Here is a 21,217-nt window from a genome sequence, read left to right as displayed (position 1 = left end):
TTCCTCATTCCCAAGGCTGTTCATTATTCCCTGCTTAATACCCTTCCACCCCCCCCCTTCCCCCCAGGAGCAGCCAGCTCACTGCCGGCCCCATCAGCTAGTCTGCTGATCAGGACCCTTCTTCACTGCTGGAGGGAGTCCCATATCAGCCCAAGCCACATGGAAAGCAATCGTACAGATAGCCAAGCACCTTAAAAACGTGTGCACTTTCCCACTCTGGTATTCCACGGATGGCCTCTGGTCCCAGAGGACATCATGTGGGATGCACACTGAGCTTTCCAGTAAGATGGCCACTGCATGTTGTATATAAACGTGACTGTTTCCAAAACAACCTCGGTGTCCACCAGGGGTAGGAGACCTAAGTGAATTTTGGTATGCCCGTGAGATGGGCCATTGTGCAGCCATTAAAAATATGTAACAAAGACATGAGAGCAACAGGCTCAGTGCTGCTGTCGTAATTACAATGCTAAGTCAAAAAAGCAAAAGACAGACAGGAGATGGGGAAGAAGAGCACAGGTATCACGATGGGCACTGAGCAGTGTACAGGATTGCCAATCACTAGATCGTACACCTGAAACTAATACGACACTGTATAGTAACCATACTGGAATTAAAATAAAAAACTTAATTGGGGCTTCTGGGTGGCTCAGTTGTTAAGCGTCTGCCTTCGGCTCAGGTCATGATCCTGGGGTCCTGGGATCGAGCCCCGCACCGGAATCCCTGCTTCTCCCTCTCCCGCTCCCCCTGCTTGTGTTCTCTCTCTCACTGTGTCTCTCTCTGTCAAATAACTAAAATCTTTAACAAAATAAAATAAAATAAAAAACTTAATTAAAAAAAGTAAAATACAAAACCACAGCTGACCCTTGAGCGATGCGGGTTTGAACTGGGCAGGTCCACTCACATGATTTTTTTTTTTTCCCCAAAAAATACGGTATAGTCCTATAAGTGTATTTTCTCTTCCTTATGTTTTTCTTATTAATGTTTTTGTTTCTCTTACTTTACTGTAAGAACACAGTGTATAATACATATAACATACACACAGAATGTGTTAATTAACTTCATGTTACCGGTAAGGCTTCTAGTCAAAAGTAGGCTACTGGTAGTTAAGTTTCTAGGGGGGGGGCAGAAGTTATACGTGGATTTCCAAGTGCGGTGGGCGGTCAGCACCCCTAACCCCTGCGTTGCTCAAGGGTCAACTATATAGGTGCACCAATGATCTCAATTATGTAAAAAAAATTGTCATGAGATGCACAGATCACTGGTGCACCAATGATCTCAATGACGTAAAAAAACTGTCATGAGATGCATAGACAAATACTAAGGGGTAGGGATATAGGAAATATAAACATGTCTCCATTAGATTTTTCTGTATTTTCCAAATTTTTCTACATGCACAGCATGTCCCCCATGTCACCAAAATTATTAACAAGCAAGCAAGAGAAAGAGAGAGAATGAGCGCTACCTTCTGGCTCCAGGAGCCTGGGGATGTGAAGGGCCTCGTGCGCGATGCTGAAAGCCTTCTCGAGGTTCTCCCGCATGGAGTCTTCCAGGGCCTGCTTCATGTCAACCAGGCTGGGGTCGATGGCCTTGATCACGGCCAGGAAGGCCATCCCACTTCTCCAGCTGCCCGCAAAGTCCTGCACCGCCACACCATACCTGCAGCAAAGTGGCCACGGCGGCCACGCCGCGGGTCAGGAAGCGCACGCCCCTCCCCAGGGAGGAGCCCATACGAGGCAGGCTCGCTGGCCCTGAGCTGCCGACTCGCAAGGCCCTGGGTTCCGGGAGAGCGGCGCCAAACCACCCAGATCTCCATCTCCAAAGAAACAGAATAATGTCAGAATAATCTAGAATCATAGAACAGAAAGGTGTAATTTGCGCCCAGAGGCAGATAGGAGCTTATGCTCCCAGATTCCCAGACACACAAAGGAGCGACTCTCCACACCGTGCACGTCGCAGTGAGGGTCAAAGCCCAAGGTCACATCCTGGCCGGCCCTTAGGCGTTCCCAGGGCTGCGGCCCCACTGAGGCAAGCCCCATATCTTCTCTGGCCCTCAAGCTCCTCAGTAGTACAACGAGGACTGTCTCACTACGACCTCTTGGTGGCTATTGGGGGGAAGTGTTAGGTTTTGCCCACGTGCACACACAAGCCACCAACTAAGTGGCCGCCAATGTCATTATTCATATCAATAACCTTAACAATTTACAAGTGAGGGACAAAGATACACAATCCTGCCAGGCACTAATTTCCTTTAGGATCCTTCCCCAGAGACGTCACCCATCTTCCAACTGTGGTCGCTGACCTCCCTGAAAAGACCGTTTTATTTAGAAATCGCTTGAGATTCCTCAGAAGCTGGAAAAGCAGGTGCGGAGACCTCCGATACCTTTGTCCAGCTTCCCTCACGCCTCCCCTGTTAGCTGAGCGTTTCGCCAAAAGCAGGACCCTGACATTGGTGGGTGACTACTGAGCCGCAGACCTCGTCCGGATTTCTCCACTGGCATTCCCGTGGGGGTGGTGTAGGGACCACGCCACTCGGTCAAGTACAGACCTGCAGCCGCCGCCACGAGGGAGATACTGAATCGGTCCACCATCCCCCGGACACGTCTTCTGCTTGACGGTTGCCCTACCTCCTGGCACTGAGCTCTCTTTCAGTTGATTTATTTTTAAACCACATCTGAGGGGTGTTTACGTTCATCAACTCTATCATGCTCGACCCTTTGGTCCAAACCCAAAGAGCCAACTCTCTCCCCTCTTCTTTTATCTTTCATTTCCATAGAGCAGGGAGAAGGGACCCGATGAGTAAGTGCTTATTAAGGGCTGGGACCGTGCAAGGCGCTTTCACGAGCTTGCTTCACTTAATCCTGACTGTCCCGGAAGGCAGCCAAGAATAAGTTACCATCCTGTGATGTGCCGGGAAGGCCCCCCGTCTGTGCGCCGCAGAGCTGGGTGGCCCCGCAGTGGTGTGGCTCTCATCACATGTGGCCTAACTTTCCAGCCATCCCGGCCCACGGCCCACGGCCCACAGGTCCCAGGGGCTGTCATCTGGCTGCCAGTAAAAGACCTGACACAAAATTGCAGAGAGCCCTGGCCTGCCGGCATGGACTCACCCAGCAGCCCGGGACCTTTGCTCTGAGTCACCTATCTCCGCTTTGGAAAGGCTCGACCTAACTGAGCACGATACAGCCTTTATTGTTCCTAGTGTTTAAGTGGGTACAGACTCTGAAAGATCCCCTGAAGCTTGCCAATGAATATGTACCTGTTAGGAGGATCCAAGCCCCTTTGATTTGTATTCCAATCTTCCTATCGCTTTTCTACAAACCAAACATTCTGCAAACACAGCTCTGCGTGTGCAGAGACTGAAAATGTACAGCGCTGTCTGCTCTCAGAGCCTCTAGGGAGCGACAGGCGCATAACTTAATACATGCTGGTGCCCCCTTCTTCTGCCCCACCCCACCCAGGGAAGCCCCCCGCCTGACAACAGCATGTCGTGGGGGGTAGGGACAGGGCGCGATGGCTTACTTCCTTGTCTTCCTCTGCACCCATGCCAGCAGGGTCCGGATAGCCTTCCTCTGATCTTTCACGGATACCGCCAGGCTCCTCTCTGTGGTGGGCGTTGGCGGGAAGGAGGAGTCTGAGTCCGTGCCCCCCGAGCCAGGTGACAGGCTGGAAGATGGAGACTTTCTGCTGAGATTGCCCGTGAGCTCCTTGATCTGGAGGGAAAACGGCATTTCAGGCCCCGGAGAGAGTCCCAGGGCAAACCCTTCTCGGACCCCAGGCCACAAGGAGCCTGGCTGGAGGGACCAGCTCATGCACAATTGGTTCTCTACATAAGGAGAAGCCACTTCCTAAAGTACCCATGATGGCCAGACTGCTTTATGTGGCTTGCGGTGCATGCAGACACTTCCCAGGGAAGCTCATCTCTTCCTGGAGTCTCTCTCTTGGTACTTTGGCCATGCATGCCTGCAAGGTCTTCCTGACCTGCTTCCACTTACCCCTTTCCCCTCATGGCCTATCAGCCCTAGGATGCATGATACTGTTTCGAGCCCCATGCCTATGTTCATCCCGGTCCTGCTGCCTAGATGTTCCTTTCCTCCATCACCAAATTCCTGGCTACTCTAAATAGGGCCCCTATCATGCAACTCTTGCAAGAAATACAGAACCCCAGGCTCTTCCCCAGACCTACAGAATCAGAATCTGCATTTCAACACCTTCTCCAGGCCATCTGTATGCACAGCAAAGTCTAACGTACTCCTACTCATCCTTCAAAACCCAGCTCTGGCATCACTTCCTCCAGAAAGTTTTCCTCACTCCCTTCCCACTCTGAGACAGTTGCTCCTGCTCAGCATTCTAACAACACTCTGCTCATACCTTGATCAGAACCTACACCACACGGCTCTATAACATGGGACTGCCTTGTCTGAGGTCCCAGAGTGTCATGAGGGCAGGACTTTGTGTGTGCAGAGCCTGGCACATAGGAGAAACTCGATAGACATTTACTGAATGAATGAATGAAGATCGGGGGTAGATTTAAGGCCTTGACTTTGGACACATTTTCAGGATGTTTCCAGCATTGATCGGAGAGCTTAGTAAGAGACATTAGTAACTGAAGCCTGTATGTAACACTGTACAGCTGACAAAGGGCTTTCCCACATAGCTGACCACTGTTCCCATTTCACAGATGTGGAAACTGAGGCTCAGAGAGACAGTGTTTGTTTCTTTAAGTTCAAGGCTCACACAGAACTGGGTCCGTAAACCTTGTTTGTGCACATTCCTCTCAGCAACACAAGCATTGAGACAAGAGCCCCGGCAAATCACCTCTGGGCAGGTCACTGTTACTCTTGGCAGGGCAATTCAATTACGAGCCACGACTTCCTATTTCAGAAGAGGGGATTTTAGAGGACAAAACATCAGCTTACTCCCTCCTATTCAGGGGCGAGAACTTGAGCTTGTTTTTTTTTAAATTTTTTATTGTTATGTTAATCACCATAAATTACATCATTAGTTTTTGATGTAGTGTTCCATGATTCATTGTTTGTGCACAACACCCAGTGCTCCATGCAGAACGTGCCTTCCCCAATACCCATCACCAGGCTAACCCATCCCCCCACCCCCCTCCCCTCTAGAACCCTCAATTTGTTTTTCAGAGTCCATCGTCTCTCATGGTTCGTCTCCCCTTCCGATTCCCCCCCTTCATTCTTCCCCTCCTGCTATCTTCTTTTTTTTTTTTCTTAACATATATTGTATTATTTGTTTCAGAGGTACAGGTCTGTGATTTAACAGTCTTGTACAATTCACAGCGCTCACCATAGTACACACCCTCCCCAGGGTCTATCACCCAGCCACCCCATCCCTCCCACCGCCCGCCTCCAGCAACTCTCAGTTTGTTTCCTGAGATTAAGAATTCCTCATATCAGTGAGGTCATATGATACATGTATTTCTCTGATTGACTTATTTTGCGAACTTGAGCTTGTTTTAAATGCCACCTTCAGACTCCAACCATGGATCCTGTCCTTCCCTATAAAATCCGCGTTTCCAAATACAGGCTGAAGTCGCCAAGGGTGGAGAGCAGAGTCTCACCTCTCACGCATGCCCCTTCCCATAGCCATCTTTCAGACCGGCTCCTTAACGGTCTGCTATGCGCCAGTCATGTTTGGGAAGTAACTCCAAACTCAATTTTTGGTTAGCAGTATTTCCCCAGTTCTCATAACACTTTACAATAAAATGATTTTCTGAATATGTAACTCTCAACGTCCCAAGGGGAGGGCTCTACCCTTCTGGAGAACGGAGCTCACGTCCCTATTAAAATCACAGGGACCCACATCGTCAGCAACCAGATGGCCTCTGGTTCTTTTTCTTTTTTCTTTTTTTTTTTTTTGGCCTCTGGTTCTTTTTCGAGACACAGGAAAGTCACAATCTGTCAGAAACAAGATCTCACAGTCTCCCCCGACGTGGCCCTCCCTCTGTTCTGAGGGCACTAAGCAGGCTCAAGGAGATCGTTACTGTGCGTCACAGAAATCACTTTACCTGGAAGAAGAGGATTATGTTCCATATCAGCCCAAGAACCAAAGAGGGGTTGCCATCTGCTATTTCTGCTGCGTCGATGCTAACCAGTTTTACCTGGAAAGAAGCAATTTATGAGCTTAACACGGGGCGTTCAAGAAGGTTGCAACCTGTTATTTTCGGATGCCCTCGTGGGCCTGTCGCTCTTTCTCATCTGTATCATTCAGTGCTGCCCAAGGCCACCTCAGGGACCCCCACGTGCAAAAACATACGCAAATGAGTTTAATAAACGTGTCCATAGTACTTACAGGGGTAGACGCTATTCTAAGCAACTTGTAAGGAGTAACTCGGTTTGACCTCACAACAACCCCACGATGTAGGTACTTCTATTATCCCCATGTGTCAGGTGAGGAAATCTCAGCGAGGCCAAATGTAATGCGCCTGGGACACGCAGCCAGGAAAGGTCTTGGTCATTCTTTTCGAGGAGAGGTGGTAAGTGCCGGCTGGTCTGTTTATATGCTACACCACCACCACCAAACCTCCAGGCTCAACACGGTTTTGGACAAACACAGGGCACCAACATCAGCAATCTTGGACCACCAATGGATAAGATAGTTATCCACTGCCAAGTAGAAATAGCATGTTTCGGGGACGCCTGGGTGGCTCAGTCGGTTGAGCTACAACTCTTCATTTCTGCTCAGGTCATGATCTCAGGGTCGTGAGATCAAGCCCCGTGTCAGGCTCCTCACTGGGTGTGGAGTCTGCTCAAGATTCTCTCTCCCTCAGCCCCCCTCAGCACCTCCCTGCCTCTCTCTCTCTCTTCCCTCTCTCTGGAAAAAAAAGAAAGAAAGAAAGAGTGTGTTGGAATAAGGCTTATACCCTGAGTGTCTGCATCATGACCAAATATCCTGGTTAAAACGCAATTATAGAAACCCTTAGGGGAACTAACCTATTTATTTCACTATGTTCTGACCGCAGGGTGATGCTTTTGGTGAATCCCTAAGGCAGGTTTTCAAAGTGTGTTCCCTGGGCCAGGGACAACAGCGTCACCTGCAATTTGGTTAGAATGCAAATTCTCTCCTCGTCCTCCTGAATCAGGAAGTCCGAGAACAGGGCCCAGCCACCTGCACTTGAACCAGCTCTCCAGGCGATTCTGACGCACACTCAGGTTTGAGGACATCACTTTAACCTGCGAACAGAATCTGAGTGCACACATCAGGCGTCTGCACACTTCTTCTGTAAAGGGTGGGAGATAACCACAAGGGTTTGCAGGCCACACCGGCCTCTGACACATTTGCTTCTTCTTTCTTCCCAACTCCTCTACAAAAGTAAAAACCATTCTTTGGGGGCAGAGAGGAGAAATAAAGTCAATCAAGGTCTCCTGCAAAATTCCGCCAGGGGACGCTGGAAAGCAAGCACGAGGAGAGCGTTCTCACACAAATACTCCTTTCTCCCCTTTCCCCGGGGCCTTTTACAACTGTTCACCTGGGTCTCAGATCCTATCAGCAGGTCAGGGGTTTCTGACAACCGCAGGCGCAGGCGGTAGGGCCGGGCTTTCCTAAAGGGGGAGAGACCCCCGAGGTCTCTGGCTCAGGTCTGTCTCACAGAGAGTATATAACTTAAGCAGCACGAGCTCATCACGGGCAGGCTGGAGCCAGGAAGGAAGAGGTCACTGTGGTGAGTAAAACAGCTGATGAAATTCAGGTCCAGTATTCCCTGCATGCTCGTCAGGGGCAGCCCCGTCCCACGGGATGAGTCGCTGGCCACACACGGCCTGCTATCTCCTGACCCCTCTGCTCTGACAGCCCCCTCCATGCGGCGGCTCCCTGCACTCACCCCTGTGCAGGGGATCAAAGCGGTCTCCGGGCCTGTCTCGGCCTTCACTCCCACCTCGAGGAAGCCAAGCACAGCCCTCTGAGCTGAGCTTTATGGGAAACCCTCCCAAGCCAGAAAATGCCAGAGCAGCCTTGTTGGGAGACACCGAGTAGGCTGGTGGACCAGCCTCGGAGGGTGACAGAGGTCAAGCCTTCCTGCCTTAGCTGTGGGCTTGCCTGGGCCTACCTGCGCGGCCGGCCACCCCGGCTGCCCCCTGCAGGCCACTAAGGGATCATGGCTCCCCAGGATGCCCCTGGTGCGACGCGCGGCTTGCCGGCCACATGAGGCCTCTTCCGCCGGACTCTAAGCTCCCTGAAGGCGCAGATGTGCTTCTCATGCAGCTGTGTGTCCCATCGCTGAGCACAAACCCAGGCCTACAGAAGACACTTGCTCAATGAGCCCTGAAGGGCCGCTGGGGCAGACCCACCATCTCCGTTGCCTATATTCCAGGCCCATCAACGTGGGCAACTGACAGGGCAGGAACGTGCTTAGGGGTCGACCAGCAGGAAGGAAGAGCAATGACTCTCCCAGGCAGTCACTCCAAGGCTCTCAGTTATGACAAAAACCACGCCCCTTTGGGAATGGGGGAGACACTGCTCAGAAGAGCCATGCCCAGCGCTGCCTTCCAGGAGCTGAGGTGCAGGGGGGGCAGGGTGCCCTCGCCCAGGGCCAGCACTTGGCTGGCCTCCACCGGGCCGGGCACACTCCATCCTCAGCAAGGTTCTGGGCTTTCACCACTTTCATTTTACAGATGTGGGAACCGAGGCTCGGAGAGTCTGCCGAATTTTCCCGGGTTGGAAGCCCGGCAGGTGTGCCCCAGGACCCATGCTCTGAGCCACCCCACGAACGCGGACACCAAGGTGAGGCCAACGCCACAGACAGGCCAGCCGTTTTCATGAGAATGTGATGTGCTTTTTATGAAAACAGCTTGGGGGCGCCTGGGTGGCTCAGTCGTTAAGCGTCTGCCTTCGGCTCAGGTCATGGTCCCAGGGTCCTGGGATCGAGCCCCACATCCGGCTCCCCGCTCCGCGGGAAGCCTGCTTCTCCCTCTCCCGCTCCCGCTGCTTGTGTTCCCTCTCTCGCTGTGTCTCTCTCTGTCAAATAAATAAATAAAATCTTTAAAAAAATAAAAAATAAATAAAAATAAATAAAAAAATAAAAAAAACAGCTTGGGGCACCTGGGAGGCTCAGTCGGTTGAGTGTCTGACTCTTGATTTCAGCTCAGGTCATGATCTCAGGGTCGTGAGATCGAGCCCCACGTCAGGCTCTGTGCTCAGTGGGGAGTCTGCTTGCGTTTCTCTCTCTCTCCCTCTGCCCTTCCCCAGAACTCGTGTGCACTCTTTCTCTCTCTAAAATAAGTAAGTCTTTAAAAAAAAAACAGCTTTATTGAGATATAACTCACATTCTATTCCATTCACCCATTTAAGGTATATCAGTCAATGGTTTTTGGCGTATTGATGGATATACACGCCTGTCACAATTTCAGAACATTTTTGTCACCTCAAAAAGAGACCCCGTACCCTTTAACTATCACCCCCCTTGCTACAACCTTAAGCAGCCATGAATCTATTTTCTGTCTTTTTAATTTTTTAAAAGATTTTATTTATTTGACAGAGAGAGAGAGAGCACAAGCAGGGGAAGCAGCAGACAAAGGGAGACACAGGGGGAGAGGCAGGCTCCTCGATGAGCAGGCAGCCAGATGCCATGCGGGGCTCAATCCCAGGACCCCGGGATCATGACCTGAGCCGAAGGCAGACGCTTAACTGACTGAGCCACCCAGGCGCCTCTATTTTCTGTCTTGAAAGATTTCCCAGTGTTGGACTTTTCATAGGGATGGAATCAAAGAGTAATGTCCTTTGTGTCTGACTTCCTTCACATGGCATAATGGTTTCAAGATTCAACCATGCTGTACTTTATTCTTTTTCATGGGTGAATAATATTCCATGGTGTGGACAGGCCCCATTTTGTTCATCCACTCATCTGCTCATAGACACTTGGGTTGTCTCTGCCTTTTTTTTTTTTTTTAATATTTTATTTATTTATTAGAGAAAGAGCGAGAGAGAGAGAACAGGGGGGTGGAAGGGGCAGGGGGAAAGAATTCCAAGCAGCCTCCACACTGAGCGTGGAGCCTGACTCGGGGCTCGATCCCAAGACCCTGAGCTGAAATCAAGAGTCGGCCGCTTAACCAACTGAGCCCCCCAGGTGCCCCGAGTTGCCCCCACCGTTTGGCTGCTGTTAATGATGCTGGTGTAAAGTATACTGTGCTTTTTAGCTGCCACCATCTGAAATCACTCCTGTATCTGGAGCTTTCCCCACAGTATGGGAGGTGGAGCCCACCTCCTTCTTCAAAAGCCGAAAATGCTTTCCCTCCCCCATGGCAGCAGGGATGTGGGCGGGATCCAGGCACGGCGGCCCAGGCCTTCGAACCTGAATGTGGGACACTAAGAGTTCATTCCAGGGGCTGTGGTGGGGGCAGGAATGTCCTCTCACTCACAGGCAGTGGGTCATGTGCACACGGGTCCTTACATTGTGGGGAGGCAGGCTCTGCAATGGTCCTGGCGCCTCGCATCCCTGGACTGCCTGACTCCTCAGTCTAGCGAGGCATTCTGTGTGCTACTCGGCATCCCTTCAACAAATTCCTTTCCCTGCCAAGGTCAGCTTCCGTTGCTTACCATTAAGAACCCCACGCTTGAAGTTTTATTGCACGTGCAGACACATTGGGCAAGCCGTGGGCTTTCTATTCAGGTTAACTGATGAAGCTTTAATGGAAGAGGAGCTCTGGAAATTTCATCCCTCCAGGACTGTCCCTCCCCACTTTCGAAGGACATGAAGCAGAGCTCAAAACACAGAAAAAGCTAACTTCAATCTAGAGAGTTCCTTGCTAAGAGAAAGTGTCCCACTGTGGCACGATCGGGGCACCACGCTTCAAAGGGATAAAGAAGGAAATGTGAAATGCTAAGGGCCGGAGAGCCAGCCTGCTGCTCTGCCCTTCCCACGGCCGGGTGTCCGGTGGAGATGGCATCGGATGGACAGGGCGCGGCGGGCAGGGAGGCAGGGACCATCTCTCCAGCTGAAGGATGACCAGAGGGAGTCCCATTACGTTTAAACTGAAATTTTGCCACTTTAGCAGGGTCCCCTTTTCACGCTTCGCCTGTGACCGGCACTCGTCCTTCTCGTCACAAGAAAAGCTTGTGTTAACAAGATGTATTTCAAATACTTACGTTGCTATCTTCCAAAAACTTAAGTGCTTTCGCTATGTTGTTCAACCGGAAAATACGATGGGATGAGGATTTGTATTCGTGCAACTGTAACACAGAACAGAGCAAACAAGAAGTGAATCCAACAGAGGCGCTCCAGGCACAGGGGTGCTGTGGGGCGGGCCTTTGTCTTTACCTCTTTCTCATTAATCCCAAGAGAAAGTTAGGGGCTCGCAGCTGAAACCCACTCCTTATTTATGGTCCTTGGGACTTAACTCACTCGAGTTGGTGAATGGGGGGGACCCAGGCAGGTTAAACAGGGGACAGATTTGTCAAATTGTTCTCTCTGACCCGGCTCCTGGCTTTGATATTCCTCCCCCTCCCAAGACCTCCAGGGACGCGTTCTCCTCGCCACGCTGATGGTTTTGACAGGCAGGGAGCAGCAGCTGGGGCGTCCCCACAGCTGCTAAATCATCCGGCAAGTCCCTCCTGCCAAGAGCAGATGTTTCTGTTTTCTGCCAGGAGCCTTGTGGACGGTTGTCCCAGGTCGGAGAGAAAAGCAGACAGACAGACAGGCAGGGAGAGAGAGACTGAGACAGAGAGAGAGATGGAGACACAGAGAGAGACAGAAACAGAAAGATGAGAGAGAGAGAGAGACAAGAGACAGACACAGAGAGAGATGGAGACAGCGAGAGAGAGATATGCTTGCAGAAGCTACAACTCTGACAATGGTAGTTGAATATCGCAAGGAAGCTCCTCCTGATCTGAAGCTCACGGAATGGGGGGGTCTACATTACACGGCAAACCAGTGGGTGTCAGCTCTACCAGCTGAGAACTGCCAGCCAGGCTAGTGGGCAGGCAGAGGCCTGTTCTTGGCTGGGCTCCAGAATCAAAGACCCCCAACAGAGGCCCACCAAGGACATGGTATCTATCAACCAGTGGCCTGACCACCAGGTGGGAGCTTGTGTCGCTGGGACCACAGAACAAGGAAGCAGGATACACTTTTTCAGGAAGCCTATGGGGACTGTGCTGCTGGCTCATTATCAGCCCCAGGGAACCAAATACTGTCAGCTAAGGAACCAAACACTGTTTTTACCACAGTGGGTCCACCATTTGTGAGAGTTCGTTATGAGACTCTGCACAGCCCCCCTGGAGCAGTGAACAGGAATCTCACATTTTGCTTTTGGGACACAAAGATGGGAACGGTTAAGGGGCATGATGAGATTCCAGCTACATTAGATCTGAAAGCAGGATGGGCTCTTGACTTTAAACCTACAATTAAAAATAGATCTCGAGAGGTCCACAATGGCCAAGCTATGGGCTGGCAGTTGTGACCCATGGCAGCACCTTCGCCTGAGCCGCAATGGGGCACGGAGGCCACATCAAACACTAGACTCTAGAGTGTGGCTTCTCAACATCAACACCATGGGCATTTTGACCAGGTCACTGTGCCCCCTCAGTGGACATCTGGCAACGTCGAGTGACATTTTTGGCTGTCACATGTGGGAGTGCCACTAGCATCCAGTGGGTAGAGACCAAGGCTGCTGTTACATACCCTGCAATGCCCAGGACAGCCTCCACGACAAAGAACTATGGATCCAAAATGTCAACAGTGTTGGGGTTGAGAAGCCCCGCTCTGGGAAGGGGAGAGAGACGACCAACCTGCGCACAGCAGACATACACAACATGGAGACGTAGGGGGAGATCCAAAGTGGAAGGAGCCTCCAGCTCAGCTGGTGCAGCTCAGTGTGGTCGCCCCTTATACGTGGTTTCACTTTCTGCGACCGCAGTCAACTGTGGTCCAGAAGCAGATGACCCTCCTTCTGACATGTGGTCAGAGGGTCATAGTGGCCTCCTGCTCCATCACGTGCCAACGTCACTCCCCTCACTTCCTCTCACCACGTGGGCTTGATATCATGTCACATCATCACAAGAAGAGGGGTGAGGACAGGACAGTAAGGCATTTTGAAAGAGGGAGAGTCCACATTCACATAATTTATTTATTTTTAATTTAATTTTTTCACATTCACAAAATTTTTATGACCGTATACGGTGATATAATTGTTCTATTTTATTATTAGTCATCCTTGTTAATTCTCTTACTGCACCTAATTTCTAAATTAAACTTCATCATGGGGACGTGTGTATAGAAAAAAACATAGCATAGACATGGTTCAGTACTGTCTGCAGTTTCAGGCTCCGCTGGGGGTCTTGGCACATATGCTCCGCAGATAAGGGGGAATGACTAGACTTATGAGAAGGGTCTAGAAGCCAGCAGTTGTAGTTTTAGCCTCAGGTGGATAATGGAATCTGGTTGGCAAGCTGCCTTTCTCCTCAATCTTCCTGATTCTTGGCTATTGTTCTAGTTAATATAACGGCTAGAGAGCTAAAGTTTAATGATCTAGTTTCAATCTTTAACAGACTCCCGGAAAACACTGAGCATTTATTTATTTACTTACTAAAGTATATTTACTTTAAAAAAAAAAAAAAAGGATACTGCTTAGTTATACATGATTATATCACTCTTGGTCCCCGAGAAAGGAATGTCACCCTTCTAAGCTTCTCGTCACAAGATCACGCGTGGCCCGATATGGGTACATACGTGTAGGTGTGTACTGAACAGAAACCAGCAGTGGTTTCCTTTGCATCTTATGTCTCCCTGACCCTTCTGTGACGTACGTACCAGATTTCGCCCAGACAGGACTTCTAACAAAGCCATTAGGATTTTGCCATCTTGTATATCAATGAATAAATCTTTAACTTCTAGAGGTGGGTTGCACTGTGGAAGAAGGGGAAGAAAGAAGCTGATTAGTGGCCTGTGTAGTCCATCAAACTGTGCCCGAGCTGCAGGTCTCCCCCAGGAGGAGACTTGCATACATCCAGATCTGTCTACAGGCAGCCCCTGACAGGGGCGGTGGGAAACGCCCAGGCAGAAAGTGTGCTGATGAGCCGTGGAGGAGACTCGGCACCAAAGGGCCAATCACACTCCAGGGTCCTGGAGATCCCTGGGACCCTGAGATCTGAGACCCCCCCCCCATTACATTACATCCACACTTCTCCCTAAGGGGAGAAAGAAAAGGCATGTCTCAATTACAGCCCTCCATAGACTAAAATGATTCCAGCAGGACTCCCAGGAAATTACCTAGTATAAGCCCTTTCCTTTAGATTTGGGGAAACTGAGGCTCAAAGAGGCTAGGCGACACACCCAGTGTTTGGTCAGATCAGCTCTTTCGTACCATCAGTCCTGTTTCTTCATCAGGACACACTGGCAGCCCACAGGCACTGTCCAGACCCACGCCACAATGGCATGACCCTGGGTCAGTGACCCTCTGGGCCTCAGTGCTGATTGTCAGCAGGGATTCCCCGCCTCCCACACTGCTCCATCTCCGTATGTGACCGACCCGACATGCCAGCTGACACTTCATCACTATTCGGTCCAACTCTGGAGGGACCCTTGGCAGAGGGAGCCAGGAAGGTGGCCAATGTGTGGCTCAGTTGTGGCAAGGAGGGGCTGGATGGACAGACTGCTGGCCGAGGGGGAGAATCCTCTCCCCCCACCAAGTTTATAGGCCCGTTAGGGACTCAAAGGTTGGGAGGCTGATTTATCCATAGATGTTCTATTGTATATGTTTACCTACAAAAGTAATCCATGCTCATTATTACAAATCAAGCTAATTAAAATTGTATAAAAAAGTTAATCAGCATTCTGAATGCCAGTCCCTCCACAAAAGCCAGATTTCTGGATAACCAGTGTTATCTCAAGATGCACCTTTTGCCTGTTCCACTAAGAATCAAGGGAGTTAGACCTACCCGAGTTCAAATCCAGGCCCTACCCTCAACAGGCACTGGGCCTTGGGCATTTTCCTTAACCTCCCTGGGCCCGAGTGTCCTGGTCTGCAAGGTCTCAGAGCATTGGGGCTAAAATGAGATGAGATCGTTCAGGGAAAGCGCCTGGAATTGCACCTGCCTTCCCAGATCAGTGCATCAGTAAACCAGCCCAGGAAGTGACTTCTTTCCTGCAGAGTCTTCGGGTACTCTCTGTAGAAAGGCATTTCAGCCAGGGGGTGTATGTCCCACGGCCGTAAGGGGTAAAAAGATGTCCTTCGCCCCTACCTCTGCACAGGGAACAGCCCTGAATCACTCTCTCTCCTCCCCTTACTGGCTTCTCTTTCTGGGTTTCCTGGGTCAACTCCAGTGCACCTCAGCACCTGCCTCTCCCTGGGGGAAGAGGCAACTCGGCTCCCATGATCTGCAGCGTGAAGGAGGCCTGGGTGGGAAAAGCTGGAGGCTGCCCGGGGTTTCTTCTCTGGGCCTGGATGTAGAGAGATCGACTGTCTAGGTGACCTGTGTCCACCAGGAGTCTGGCTGGACGTGTGGCCTGGAGCTCCCGGGGCTGCCTGGAACCTGTCAGTCAGATGCTCCAGCACACGGATCTCGAGACTGTGTTTCCTGGAACCCTAGACTGGAGCAGAGCAGCTTCAGGGTGTCCTATGGGGACCCAGGGGTGCTGAGAAGGAGTCTGATCCCCCACAGCCCCCTTTGATCAGAGAGGCTCAGCTCTTATTGGCCTTTCGGGTTTGAAGTAACACTGCCGGGAAGAAAGGTCGCTGTTGACCAAACCAGCTTGGTAATAGCTCCTTCGATGCCGGATGATTAGAACTTGCTGTGCAGAATCTTAGGGAATGGGCTCCAGACATGTGCACTTGTAATACGCCCTCACCCCAGCATGAATTCTCAGTTTACCTTTTGGTAGTGGGGCTTTTGGCTACATTGGAACAGGTGGGCTCTGCTCCTGGGTACAATGAATGGGGTGTTCACATAGGAGACAGGATTGGGAGAGGGAGGGGGTGGCAGATGTAAACCAGCCAGAGACTCAGGGGTCCGAGGAGAGTCTCGGAAACACGGAGGAGCTGTGGTCAGGGCACCCTTTCCCTCCGGGAAGGCCTCCTTCCCGTGAAAGCTTTGGAGGGTCCGTGTGTTCTTTTTTTATGAAGGAAGGTGGCATTTCCTTACCCCTTATACGAGACCCCTGACCCCCTGTTAGTCCAAATACAGGCCAAGTCCTCCCACAGGTGCACAGAAAAGGGATCTGCTTCTAGGGCAACAGTGCCTTTGAACCAAAAGGCAAATTATTTTCTTTGCAAACCCCCACAGCTCCCTGGGCACATTCCACTCAGAACATGACGGCATCAGGTTACCAAGCCTCTCACGGAGATGTTATTCCTGCTAACTCGAGGCAGAAAAACGTGACGCCCGAACAAAACACCCCCTGATAGACGGACTAACAAAATTCCCAGGTACCAGCCCCGGCCGTGGCCAAGCCTTGCTTGGGCATTGAACCCGGAGAGTAATTTCCACCGACAGTGTCTGGAAGAGCCTCAGGAGCAGCAAATGGGGCCTTGGCCAGAGTCCACGTGGCGGGGTGGCAGCGGGAGACATTGAACCTGCTCCAGCGAAAACACGGCTGGGGCCCCAAATGTTCCACGGGCTTCATGGGATCGGTATGGCCGAGTAAACAGCACCCCCAGGGCTTTCTTCATGATCTAACTCCTTTGGTAAATGAAGGAATTTTTCCAGAAGCCCGAGACTCTGTAAATATCTCTGACAGCCTTCTAATTGTAGTTAAGCCCAAGTCCCTGAGCGGTTCCCAGGTTTCCTTGACATGAAAGGTTGGTCTTGAAAGTCTCCAGGTTGGAAACATGGCTGTTAATTTCGCCCTGTTTATTAGGCATCGGTTTCAGGTGCTATCTGATTTATTCTCAGAGCGGGGCGACCCACCTGCCCCAAAGAAGGGACAGGGGCCTTGGCCAAGGAGGCCATCCCTGATCCCACAGGCACAAACAGGGGCTCCCTGAGGCTGGTGAGTGAGTGCACGGCTATTTGCTACATTACCCTCTGTCCTTTTCTGTATTTATTTTTCAATTAAAAAAAAAGAAAGAAAAAAAGAAAGATCCGCCATGGCTACACTCCATCCACCAGGAGGAATTTCCAGCTACCCTGACCCACATCAGGCATTAATTTAGGAGTTCCACGAACTCAGATTGGGGGAACGGTTTTCCTTTTTTCCAAAAATAACACTTCGCTTTATGAGCCCTGCCGAAAATGCAGCAAGAGTCAAAACAACTGGCAAGTGATTTATAACGCTGTATCCCGGGCAGTTCGGGAGCCCTCCTGGGTCCAAGGGACCCCATTGTGCAGGTGCGGAATAGAGGTGTGGGTGGTCAGGGGCTGCTCGGGGAAATATTACCGGCCCCAAGGCAAATGGCAGAAATTAGAATTTTGGTCAAGAGCTGCCCTTCCAAGGAACCACAATTATTTTCTTGGCAATCTCAGAGATTTCCTCTATGACCCTTTCTTCTGGGTTAATGCTATGGGCAGTGAGTAGTTGGTTTTATACCTTCTAGAAGGACAGGAGAGAAGAAAATCCACACGCCTAACCTCACTAAAGTGGGAGACTTGAACACTAGCAGCTTTATAAGGAAATGTGTGGTGGGCTGCATCTATTGGGGGGACCACAAAGTGGAATTTAAGAAGAAATGATGGGAGGGAAATGAAGCCTGATGAACCAGCTGACTTCTAAAGAGAAAAATCATCTCTCCTCCCCCTGCCCGTGGCAAGGTAGAATGTTCCCCGTCTTGAGGGCTAACTGGTGTGAGTGGAGGGCTTGGAGGGCTCAGATTTCTGCTCGCTCCAGGCTGGGCTATTTATCCACTCTGCAACCCATCCTCTTCTCTGCTGCTCATCCTTCTGTCTGCTTCTCAGGAGCCGGGTCAGCCGCTTTCATTTTATGGTGAGTGTGCGTAAGAAGCCTGCAGACAAAAATGCAATTCCAAATTGCCTGGCCCCAGAGTGTCAGAAAGAAAGAAAAGCGGGGAGAAGAAGTTGAATACACAGGAGAAGCCACTGGAAGAACTTCCTTCTTGGTTGCAGGAAAACCCTTTTGGTCTCAAAGCCTCTTCCCTCACTGGTAACAGGAGGGGTAATGAGGGTTGTTATGGGGATTGAAGGAGATGTGTGATGCACCCAAAGGGGCAGGTAATATCATCGGTCAGTAGCAATGTTCTGTGATTAACAAGAGAATCTGGCTTTGTTAAAAGGTGTTGAGTTCTTGCATAACTCAATCTGAATACCTACAAATGGTTCTCACATGGAGAGTCCCCTGCCATCCCCCCAGGACTGGAAGCCCAGCCCTATCCCCCCATGGGTCCCTGTGTCCACGGAAGCATTTGGAGTGTTCAACAATGAATGTCTTCTAATATTTGCTCATTGATTCCTTTTTAAAGATAGACCCTCTCCTTCCTCACCTGGACTGATCACCGCATGAGGGCAGAACCCTTTCTTAACATCCGTGTTCCCAACACAGAGCTGGGCACTTGGCAGTGGAATGTAGTGGATGTTTAAATGAATGCATGAAAAAAGTAACAGCCGAAACACTGAGCTACCCCGTCCCCCTCGCCACACTCCTGCAATGCACACTGCTACGGGCGAATCGATCACTTAACAAAAACCCAAGTGCCCCCGCTTACCTTCTCTAGATGTAGATTTACCCATCGCGTAAAGGTCCTCTTCTGCACATTTTCCCTCTCGACTGAAAACAAAGAAATGCCATTAGCTGGGTGAAATGGAATACATGCAAAATGCTGCTCTCCTCTTCCCCAGGGGGATTCCAGGTGGATGGCAGACAGACCCCGGCGGGTCCCCTGTATTAAGCGAAGCCCTTCCCAGAACGGGGTCCACAACAGCTTGCGTGGCACCTAGAATCCATTTTCCCCAGCCCAACCCCACAGCCTCTTAATGACAATAAATAACCATGAATTCAGACACACAGAACAACGTGTTCTTTCCGATAGGAAAACGGGGGCACCTGCCCAACATCACACAATCAAGAAGGTTATTCCCATCTTACAGATGAAGAAACGGAGGGACAAACAGCTAACACGCAGCCAAGCTGGGACTTGGGAGCTGGATTCCGCGCGTTTCCTGCTGGCTCCTGAGCTCTGCGGCATTAGCTGGCTTGGTGCCCTGGGACCTGGACCACGGGTCGGTCTGCTCACTGGCCTGGGGCAGCAGCCCCCCACCCCACCCCGAAACTCAGGCTGCTCCGCCCCTCAGGAAGCTTCCTTGAAATGTCTGAGCCAGATGACTCCTGAATTACTAAGTCCTGGATTTCGACATATTGGAAGAACATATCACATATGCTTAAAACCATTCCACGTTTCTTTAGCAATAAGAAAATGGGAGGCAATTTATCTCCTGGGGGAGCCAAGGGGCTACGGTTTTCTGTAACGACTATGGTTCTTTTTCCCTCTCAGCCTCATTATTAGGTAGATACTGGTGCCCATAAATCAAATTTTAATATTACGGTTTTCAATCTTTTTAATTGAAGAGCCGGCAGACAGTAATTATGCACTTAACTGCTTTTTTCTCATTTTCCTCCTTTTCTGTAAGGAAAGGTCACTTAGTAAGCAGGCGTAGGAATTAAAGATCTAGTTCCAGTAAACTGTGTTTTGTGGGTAGAAGAGGAGGAAAAGAAAAGAAGTTGATAGAAATGTGGGAGGAGGGAGCGGGGCCTTTGCTGAGGGCCATAAGCTACAGAAGCTTGGAGCTTTCCAGAAGACTGGAGAGTCCCTGCTGCCAGCCCCACTTGGGACCTTTCTGCCCGTAGCTCAGTGGCCACCCCTCTATGGATGGCACTTGGCAGTTTCCGGTGTTTCATGGTCACAAGCAGTATGGCAGGGCGCATCCTTGTGTAAGTGCCCTGCTGAGTGGTTCTTTGTGCACAAACGTATGAATATATGTCTCATGCCCGACAACTGAAAGTGGAACTGCAGGGTCTTAGTGGTAGGCACATTTAAAATTTTAATAGCTACTTCAAAATTGCCCTCCCAAAAGGCTGCCCCGGTTTATACGTTCACCCCCACCTGTCTTTAAACAAGTTTATGGGATTGTAAAGTATTTACACACACATTCAAACACTCAGGCTGGTTTCTCCATATGGCTTCAGAGAGAGCGAAGTACATCCCTGAAACAGAAGTGCATTCAGTGAAAGCCTGAGAGAACCTGGTTTGGACTGTCGGTTTAACTATGCGTGCGGAAGGGTACCAAAGAGGAAGTGGGTGTCTGTTAGTCTATATATGCCTCATGTATCCATCCAGCCACCCATCTGTCTGTCCATCCATCCATCCTTGCATTCATCCATCCATCCATGTATCCATCCATCCATGCATTCATCCATGCACCCATGCATCCTTCTACCTATGCATGCATGCATCCATCCATTCTTCCTTCCATCCAACCATGCATCCATCTACCATGTATCCATCCATCCATCCATTTCCATCCTCCCAGCTGATATTTAGTCAGTGATCATTACATGCCAGGAACTATGCCAGACCCTATGGGCAAAATCAGAGATAAATAACACATTCACGGTGGGATGCCTGGGTGGCTCAGAAGGTTAAGTGTCTGCCTTCGGCTCAGGTCATGATCCCAGCGTCCTGGGATCAAGTCCTGCATCGGGCTCCTTGCTCTGCAGGGAGCCTGCTTCTCCCTCTGCCTGCCATTCCCCCTGCTTGTGCTTGCTCTCCCTCTCTCTCTCTCTCTGACAAATAAATAAATGAAATCTTAAAAAAAAAACATTCATGGAATCTGCACCCCAAGAATTCACAGCCAAGCAGGAGAGAAGACATGGATGCTACAAGGCACTATGCATGGCAAAATAAATTACAAATTTCCAGGGCTGACAGGGATGAGAGGAGGTAATTTCAGACCCCAGGGGCATAGAAGTAGAAGGCTACTCCAGGGGAGCAAAAGTAGAAGGCTACCCCGGGGGGCAGAAGTGGAAGGCTACCCCGGGGGGCAGAAGTAGAAGGCTACCCCAGAGGGGTAGAAGTAGAAGGCTACCCCAGGGGGGCAGAAGTAGAAGGCTACCCCGGGGGGCAGAAGTGGAAGGCTACCCCGGGGGGCAGAAGTAGAAGGCTACCCCGGGGGGCAGAAGTAGAAGGCTACTCCAGGGGAGTAGAAGTAGAAGGCTACCCCAGGGGGGCAGAAGTAGAAGGCTACTCCAGGGGAGTAGAAGTAGAAGGCTACCCCAGGGGGGCAGAAGTAGAAGGCTACCCCGGGGGGCAGAAGTGGAAGGCTACTCCAG

The 21,217-nt window shown here is 50.6% G+C and overlaps 1 protein-coding gene across 1 annotated transcript in view; it reads right to left on the bottom strand.

The window, feature by feature from the left end:
• CLMN (calmin) overlaps positions 1-21,217 on the bottom strand; it is a 157,592-nt gene that overhangs the window by 16,172 nt on the left and 120,203 nt on the right. The window contains exons 3-8 of the mRNA XM_034992987.1: positions 18,597-18,658; positions 13,754-13,849; positions 11,095-11,178; positions 6,023-6,115; positions 3,517-3,707; positions 1,463-1,656 (exon numbers count right to left, since the gene is read on the bottom strand). Of these exons, the coding sequence (XP_034848878.1) occupies positions 1,463-1,656; positions 3,517-3,707; positions 6,023-6,115; positions 11,095-11,178; positions 13,754-13,849; positions 18,597-18,658 (720 nt within the window). The remainder of the gene's footprint in view (positions 1-1,462; positions 1,657-3,516; positions 3,708-6,022; positions 6,116-11,094; positions 11,179-13,753; positions 13,850-18,596; positions 18,659-21,217) is intronic.

Source organism: Mirounga leonina, unplaced genomic scaffold, assembly GCF_011800145.1.
Source record: "Mirounga leonina isolate KUSES-001 unplaced genomic scaffold, KU_Mleo_1.0 Mir_82, whole genome shotgun sequence".
In the NCBI taxonomy this organism is placed as follows: domain Eukaryota; kingdom Metazoa; phylum Chordata; class Mammalia; order Carnivora; family Phocidae; genus Mirounga; species Mirounga leonina.
The sequence above is the reverse complement of the archived record's forward strand: the minus strand, read 5'-3'. Positions and strand labels throughout refer to the sequence as shown.